The sequence below is a fragment of the Mizuhopecten yessoensis genome, unplaced genomic scaffold, assembly GCF_002113885.1.
Source record: "Mizuhopecten yessoensis strain PY_sf001 unplaced genomic scaffold, ASM211388v2 scaffold716001, whole genome shotgun sequence".
Classification (NCBI taxonomy): domain Eukaryota; kingdom Metazoa; phylum Mollusca; class Bivalvia; order Pectinida; family Pectinidae; genus Mizuhopecten; species Mizuhopecten yessoensis.
Window position 1 is genome coordinate 13,830 of NW_018479898.1, and position 9,456 is coordinate 23,285.

The 9,456-nt window shown below is 37.8% G+C and overlaps 1 protein-coding gene across 1 annotated transcript in view; it reads left to right on the plus strand.

Moving 5' to 3' along the window:
- Window positions 1-958: 958 nt before the first annotated feature.
- LOC110441505 (kinesin-like protein KIF21A) overlaps window positions 959-9,456 on the plus strand; it is a 25,201-nt gene continuing 16,703 nt past the window's right edge. The window contains exons 1-6 of the mRNA XM_021484674.1: window positions 959-983; window positions 1,620-1,662; window positions 2,072-2,168; window positions 3,829-3,883; window positions 4,280-4,362; window positions 5,483-5,491. Coding sequence (XP_021340349.1) covers window positions 959-983; window positions 1,620-1,662; window positions 2,072-2,168; window positions 3,829-3,883; window positions 4,280-4,362; window positions 5,483-5,491 — 312 coding nt within the window. The remainder of the gene's footprint in view (window positions 984-1,619; window positions 1,663-2,071; window positions 2,169-3,828; window positions 3,884-4,279; window positions 4,363-5,482; window positions 5,492-9,456) is intronic.

Genomic DNA, 9,456 nt, shown 5'->3' on the forward strand with positions numbered 1-9,456 from the left:
TTAGACTCATTTTATTATTGGTCATCCACTCACTTGCTAATTCAAGGTCAACTATTAACTTTTCTTCGACATCATCAACTGCATCACCTTTTACACCCTGTGATGTGTCGTCAGCGTACATTACAACTGATGAATGTTTCAAACATGTTGGATAGTCATTCATATGCAAGATAAAAAAAAAAATAGTGGCCCAAGTATCGAACCCTGGGGTACACCGATGTTTATTTCCTTACAACTTGACATACAAGATATATTAATTAACTCATTCACCCCCAAAGACACATTTAAACCCTTCCAATTCAAAGGTTGGAATAATTCATTTTGAAATTTCAGGGATGAATGAGTTAAAGTTCAAAGGCGAACTGATGTAAATTTATAAACATGTCTCCTAACATGATAAAATGAATACTGTATTTGCAGCAATCGGCTCTTGTTTTGCTATAATAATAATACAAGGTGTAAGAAGGGGGAAAGGTTCAAATAATGATAAAGACAATGTGACAGTTTTATTATAAATTAGCATAATATTTAACAGATATATGTTTTTGTCATGATTTAAACTAACACATAATACACAAGCACAACCATTTGATTTTCATTTAATATGGGAAATGAACAAGATGAAAATTAATCTACGTTTATATATATATACATGCAAAGGAAACATTGAATACTTTATAAGTGCAAAAATGATTTATAGTGATATTGTTATGTGAAGGGCATGACACTTTATGCTGTTTTGATTATAAGCAGCACAAAGAAATATGATGAGGTTTGTCTGTCCATCTACAAAAAACATTTATAAATCTTTCGTACAGTATATTTACTTATATATAGACTGCAATTGTCTTTTATGAAAATAGAGGAGTTTACCGTCCTTTACCAACTGGCCAGTGACCCTGTAGATTTAATACTTACCTTATCATTTATTCATTTGTACAAATACACATACGTGGTGATGGCATTCTGGTACAGACTTACGAGTATTTTTACTCCAAGACATTCCTGTTTTCATCATAACATTATGTTTGTTTGTCATGCTATAGAAGCATAGCTATAAAATCTTATATACAACTATATACTATACAAACCATATAAGGTCATGTGAAATGAATGATGTTAATTTAAGATGTGAAATATTTCAACACACAGTTCATTCAGTTAAACCAGGTATTCAATTAAGGCACATGGGGTCATTGGCATTTTGAAAATCAACTTACTCAGGGGGCCCTACAGTTGCAAAATTGTTCCATTTGAGAGAAAAAAATCTTATTTTGATGTGTATATCATGCTTATTAATTAGTTTATGCTAAAAATTAATAAATCAGTCGTGGGCTGCTATGCAACACCTCCTTTAATCCAGTTTACATGTTTTGACCCACTAGCTTTGTGGGCCATCGTCAGATCAAAATAAGAAAATGTTTTCCCAAATACCCTGCTTGGGGAAAGCATTGGTGTTCTGAGAGATCAAATGTAAGATTGAACACGTTCACATAAATACACTAACAAAGGTATTCTTATTAATATAGTATTGATGTCTCGATAACAAAGTTTCCGTCAATCGGTAACAACCGAAATTTTATCATAGGCTTTGACATCAGCTATTTTTCTACACACAGGAACAGATCAGCTTGGCAGTACAGACCATCACGTTATAGCTGGGTATGGTATACAAGTGTTACTATCTATAAAGGCTACCATGACAACAAACCTCTCTATAAAGGCCACCATGGCAACAAACCTCTCTATAAAGGCCACCATGGCAACAAACCTCTCTATAAAGGCCACCATGATAAACATATCAGTCTATAATGATCATCATCAACGAATTATCTGTATATAAAGATAACCCGAAAAAAAAAATTGTCTAAAAAGACCAGGATGAAACTACCTCTCAATTAATGTCAATATGAAAGGGAACCTTCTCTATAAGGACCCCTATGATGAAAATACCAGTCTATAAAGGTCACCATGCAGGAATGAGAAATACCTGTCTGTACAATCAACTGTAAAAGAAATATCTTATCAAAAGCCTACACATGTGTCATTTTCACAACTTTGTGGATTGCAGAGTGCAGGGTATTGCGAATGTGCTCAGTGTTTTGGGAGGAAACAAGAAAGGAGCAGCAGTACCTTACAGGGACTCCATAGTAACCAGGCTTCTACAGGTCAGTTTCAAGGTCAACACTCTAACCTCAAGGGTCAGCAGTGCCTTACAGGGACTCCATAGTAACCAGGCTTGTACAGGTCAGTGTCAAGGTCAACACTCTGGCCTGAAGGGTCTGCAGTGCCTTATAGGGTCTCCATAGTAACCAGGCTTCTACAGGGCAGTTTTAAGGTCAACACTCTGACCTCAAGGGGCAGCAGTGCCTTACAGGGACTCCATAGTAACCAGGCTGCTACAGGTCAGTGTCAAGGTCAACACTCTGACCTCAAGGGTCAGCAGTGCCTTACAGGGACTCCATAGTAACCAGGCTTCTACAGGTCAGTATTGAGGTCAACACTCTGACCTCAAGGGTCTGCAGTGCCTTACAGAGACTCCATAGTAACCAGGCTTCTACAGGTCAGTGTTAGGGTCAACACTCTGACCTCAAGGGTCAGCAGTGCCTTATAGGATCTCCATAGTAAACAGGCTTCTACAGGTCAGTGTCAAGGTCAACACTCTGACCTCAAGGGTCTGCAGTGCCTTACAGGGACTCCATAGTAACCAGGCTTCTACAGGTCAGTGCCAAGGTCAACACTCTGACCTCAAGGGTCAGCAGTGCCTTACAGGGACTCCATAGAAACCAGGCTTCTACAGGTCATTGTCAAGGTCAGTGTCAAGGTCAGTGTCAAGGTCAACACTCTGACCTCAAGGGTCAGCAGTGCCTTACAGGATCTCCATAGTAACCAGGCTTCTACAGGTCAGTATTGAGGTCAACCCTCTGACCTCAAGGGTCTGCAGTGCCTTACAGGGACTCCATAGTAACCAGGCTTCTATAGGTCAGTGTCAAGGTCAACACTCTGACCTCAAGGGTCAGCAGTGCCTTATAGCATCTCCATAGTAACCAGGCTTCTACAGGTCAGTGTCAAGGTCAACACTATGACCTCAAGGGTCAGCAGTGCCTTACAGGGACTCCATAGTAACCAGGCTTCTACAGGTCAGTGTCAAGGTTAACACTCTGACCTCAAGGGTCAGCAGTGCCTTACAGGGACTCCATAATAACCAGGCTTCTACAGGTCAGTGTCAAGGTCAACACTCTGACCTCAAGGGTCAGCAGTACCTTACAGGATCTCCATAGTAACCAGGCTTCTACAGGTCAGTGTCAAGGTCAACACTCCTACCAGTAGGGTCAGCAGTGCCTTACAGGGTCTCCATAATAACCAGATTTCTACAGGTCAGTATCAAGGTCAGTGTCAAGGTCAACACTCCTACCTGCAGGGTCATCAGGGTCTCTATTGTAACCAGATTTCTACAGGTCAGTATTGAGGTCAACACTCCGACCTCAAGGGTCAGCAGTACCTTACAGGGGCTCGGTAGTAACCAGGCTTCTATAGGTCATTATCATGGGTCAAAACTCTGACCTTAATTATAGCGTAACTTTAATACATCGAAAAGTCTAGAATCTGGTATAAACCAGGCCTATAAATAGCTATAGGACACACACTTTTGTGTATTTAGATTGAACCTTTGGAATCTGAAAACCTGCTTGAACTGACTTGATATCTTGACCCTGCTAATTTATGACAGATCTTGTAGATGATCATTATTTCAGAAGCAACTACAATGTACAATGTATAAACCACTGAGACTCTAACTTCACCTAAGTACGACCATCTATGTTTCAGGAGTCCCTGGGCGGGAATGCTGTGACCATGATGTTTGCTGTCGTGGCGCCAACAGGTAAAAAAACACCAAACTTTGTCTGGAGCTGCTCTGGGGTCAAAGTTCAGGCAGTTGAAAATTAATATTGTTTGTATTGTGGCCCAATATATTAATTTAGATTTTAGAGGACAGAACAGTATAAATTAACCCATTAACCCCTGAAGACACATTTGAACTCTCCCAACTCAAAGCTTGGAATAGTTCATTATGAAATTTCAGGGGTGAATGAGCTAAAAGTAGATCTTCATACAAACAGCTTCTTTACCCCATTTGTTTTCACCTTGACTTCCAACTTTGCTTATTCTATTGAATTGTGAAGTCATATTGATATTGCTACCATCTGAACTTGTAGATATTTCATGACCTCTGACCTATGATCTCTTATAGAATATTTTCTGACCTTTGACCTTTCAGACCGTACCCACCAGGAGACGTTCACTACCCTACAGTACGCTTCCTACGCCAAGTCCGTCAAGAACCACGTAAAGATGAACATGGTAAAGCTGAAATTTTACAATATTGCCATCAACAATGATTTACTCTGGAGTACCTTAAATTATCAGATACATTTATTTCTGTTTGAAATGATAAAGAATATATTACAAATTCACTGTTTTACCTGTCTTATCTGAACTCTGAATAATGTGAAACCTCTATAAATTAAAGTAGACATCCAGCTAACTGGAAAGATAGTGCCTATTGATGCTTCATGTTCCAAACTTTTTGTGTTGATAACGCTCGCGTAAGGAACAGTGCTGATACATTTTTTAATGGATAATTACTCTAATGAATATTTCATAAGGGAGATTACCCTAATAAATACCTTTTAACGGCTCTTTAAAACAAATACTGGTATCCGACCCTACAAAGTCCTCTCCAAACTGCATCAGTGTGACACTGGATGTTGACATGCCGAACAAGAACATGTACATGAATCTGTTAGTATAAAATACCTACATTAATATGTACATATGAAATTGAGACAGGTTATATGGTCCCATATTTCCTGTGTAAAGCTAATACATTTATAACTAATATGATATTCTCTGCAAGCTATTAGTCTGGAGATGTTATTATTTAACATGCTTTTATTTATTATATATTTTTCCTTTGCAAGTCCCTAAATAATCACTACCAGAAGACATTTTGTTCATAAAACTATAAGTCAGTGTCATTTTGTCTCTTTTCCTATCCTTTGAGATCATTGTAAGAAGCAAACATTTAGATGACTTATTTAGGTTGTCCCTGAAATGTCCTCTGCACTGATGATAGACGCATAAATATTAGAAACATTAAGGATATTTAAATAACTAATAATTGTAAATTCAAATGTAAACGCAGGTGTCAAACACAATTCTTTTCAGTGTTCACGAGGGAATATGTATGCAACTCACCTGTGTTCATACCTGCATGAGGTGCCAATCTCTCTATGCATAAATTAGTCATAAAACTGTTGGATTATGTAGCTGCAGTTTTACACAGAATGTCAGAATAGCCGTCTTTATTGATGGCTATTAATTTATTTCCTAACTTATTAATTGTAAAGTCATTATCACCAACATCATTCAAAATGTCACTTTCATGGTCATTATCACATTTGCTATGGACGTCACACAGAATCCGTATGTAAGTAGCACACACTGCATGAGAATCTATGGGTCAAACTACTTTCAGCACAGACTGCATGAGAAGCTATGGGTTGAACCATCATCACTGTTTATAAATGTTTTATGTTGCTTTTTTCAAACACTTTTATATGAGTTATTGCAATATCTACCTTGATCATTCAATGATAACCATAAGTGATCAACAGTGGCCAGTGGTAAAAGACAGTGGCACCATGTTGCATTGAAAAGTTATCACATGATTAGTTGACACAGATGTATAAATTACTTTTAGAAATATTCAGGTACCTGTTATCTTAAAATCAAAACATCAAAAAAAATTGCTTTGAAATTCCATATTTTCTTTTGAAGCTTGAATGTTTAACCAATGAATTTGAAATGAAAATTGTACCAAGTGTGTGAAACTCAATATATTTTTGTCACTAGAAAACAGCATGAAAAGATTGAATGTTATGCTGATGAATTGGAAAAAAAATTGAAAGGAAAATTGTACCAAATGTGTGATTAAGTCTGGAACTAATGGTTTGTACAACTGTGTCAAATATCATGTGAGAGCTTGCTGTGGTCGGGGTGTTCAATTGTACCAATGATTTCAGGACAGATATTTATATGTGGGATTAATAGAGTTTATCATATACCGTAATATGTATAGAGAAATCCTACCCAAGGGTATAGAGAAAACCTACCCAAGGGTATAGAGACATCCTACCCAAGGGTATAGAGACATCCTGCCCAAGGTATAGAGAAATCCTACCCAAGGGTATAGAGACATCCTACCCAAGGTAGAGAGACATCCTACCCAAGGGTATAGAGACATCCTACCCAAGGGTATACAGACATCATACCCAAGGGTATACAGACATCCTACCCAAGGTATAGAGACATCCTACCCAAGGGTATAGAGACATCCTACCCAAGGGCATACAGACATCCTACCCAAGGGTACCCAAGGGGATAGAGACATCCTACCCAAGGGTATACAGACATCATACCCAAGGGTATACAGACATCCTACCCAAGGGCATACAGACATCCTATCCAAGGGTATACATACATCCTACCCAAGGGAATACATACATCCTACCCAAGGGTATACAGACATCCTAGCGACATCCTACCCAAGGGTATGGAGACATCCTACCCAAGGGTATAGAGACATCCTGCCCAAGGTATAGAGAAATCCTACCCAAGGGTATAGAGAAAACCTTCCCAAGGGTATAGAGACATCCTACCCAAGGGGATACAGACATCCTACCCAAGGGAATACAGACATCATACCCAAGGGTATACAGACATCCTACCCAAGGTATAGAGACATCCTCCCCAAGGTATAGAGACATCCTACCCAAGGTATAGAGAAATCCTACCCAAGGGTATAGAGACATCCTACCCAAGGTATAGAGACGTCCTACCCAAGGGTATAGAGACATCCTACCCAAGGTATACAGACATCCTACCCAAGGGTATACAGACATCGTACCCAAGGGTATACAGACATCCTACACAAGGGTATACAGACATCCTACCCAAGGGAATACATACATCCTACCCAAGGGTATACAGACATCCTATCCAAGGGTATACATACATCCTACCCAAGGGTATACATACATCCTACCCAATGGTATACAGACATCCTACCCAAGGGTATACATACATCCTACCCAATGGTATACAGACATCCTACCCAAGGGTATACAGACATCCCATCCAAGGGTATACATACATCCTACCCAAGGGAATACATACATCCTACCCAAGGGTATACAGACATCCTGCCCAAGGGTATACAGACATCCTACCCAAGGGATAGAGACATCCTACCCAAGGGTATAGAGACATCCTACCCAAGGTAGAGAGACATCCTACCCAAGGGTATAGAGACATCCTGCCCAAGGTATAGAGAAATCCTACCCAAGGGTATAGAGAAAGCCTACCCAAGGGTATAGAGACATCCTACCCAAGGTAGAGAGACATCCTACCCAAGGGTATAGAGACATCCTGCCCAAGGTATAGAGAAATCCTACCCAAGGGTATAGAGAAAACCTTCCCAAGGGTATAGAGACATCCTACCCAAGGGGATACAGACATCCTACACAAGGGTATACAGACATCCTACCCAAGGGTATACAGACATCCTACATAAGGGTACCCAAGGGTATAGAGACATCCTACCCAAGGGTATAGAGACATCCTACCCAAGGGTATACAGACATCCTATCCAAGGGTATACATACATCCTACCCAAGGGTATACAGACATCCTACCCAAGGGTATACAGACATCCTACCCAAGGGTATACAGACATCCTACACAAGGGTATACAGACATCCTACCCAAGGGTATACAGACATCCTACACAAGGGTATACAGACATCCTACCCAAGGGTATAGAATTCGGGTCAGAACTGAAGCTTCTGCATCAAACAAAAAAAGATAATACAATGAATCAGTATGTAGAGTGAGGTTTTAAAATGAATACTGTCCAAGGTGATATCTTCTGATATATCATGTCAAAACATTTCTTTTTGTTCATGTACAGTCTCTTGTTGATGGAAAGGTAAAACTCCGTCTACTTGTAACAGTTGCCGAAGGAAAAAAATTAACAGCATCAATATTTAAAATTTACTTGGAAAAGTCTCCAAAGGAAAACATACCTTTAACAAATTTCATAGGTTACTTGTTGAAAATGTTGGGTCCTTGCCCATCATCAGTGGTGTTGAGGAAAATGTGAATAGGTTCGCTATGTCATGTCCATTTAGAATGACTGCATTCACAGTTGTTTGAAAATTTTCAACAAATATCATTCTATGAAATATGTATAGGTAATTAATTGTTTGCTTAAACCAAAATATCATAATGTAACGAGTAACATTATAAAGTTGTTGGTTGCTAATGCTTAAATAAACAATTATATATATTGTGTAAAACTTAATTATTCGTAACTATTAAATGTTTGTCGTGTTTAAAACTTCAACTTCCACTAAAAGTACTGCAAAATCATTATTTAGGGAATCACAAGTATCAAAGACACCTGTAATAATAATAATAATGTTTATTTCAAGTTTTAACCTTGAATTCATGGCCGACAGTTTTCTTTGATTAAACAAGGTTTTTATGAAGTTAAATAAAAATATTCATCAAGATTCTGAATATGTAACACTGAAGTCTAATATATTTCATTTTCTTGATACCAGATTATAATATTACTTGATACCAGATTAAGATATTACTTGATACCAGATTAAGATATTACTTGATACAAGATTATAATATTACTTGATACCAGATTAAAATATTACAGATTATAATATTACTTGATACTAGATTATAATATTACTTGATACCAGATTAAGATAGTACTTGATACCAGATTATAATATTACTTGATACTAGATTATAATATTACTTGATCCCAGATTAAGATAGTACTTGATACCAGATTATAATAATACTTGATACCAGATTATCATATTACAGATTATAATATTACTTGATACCAGATTAGGATATTACTTGATACCAGATTCAGATATTACTTGATACCAGATTATAATATTACTTGATACTAGATTATAATATTACTTGATACCAGATTATGATATTACTTGATACCAGATTAAGATATTACTTGATACCAGATTATGATATTACCTGATACCAGATTAAGATATTACTTGATACCAGATTATAATATTACTTGGCTTGAAAGACGAGCTAACAATATTTTTACGGCACATGTAGTGTATGGTGTATAAACGGAAGAAAAGCTTACAAATACAACAAGAGGCCCATGGGCCTAAACGGTCACCTGAGTCTACAGTATTTATTTTTGTTGTTGAAATATGTACCAATTTGAGTAAAAAATAGTATAATGTTAACTTAACTTTGTCAGGACCATGAGCTGATCATTCCTAGACCAATTTTAAGTGAGATCGGCCTATTAGAACTTAGTAGCAAAATAGC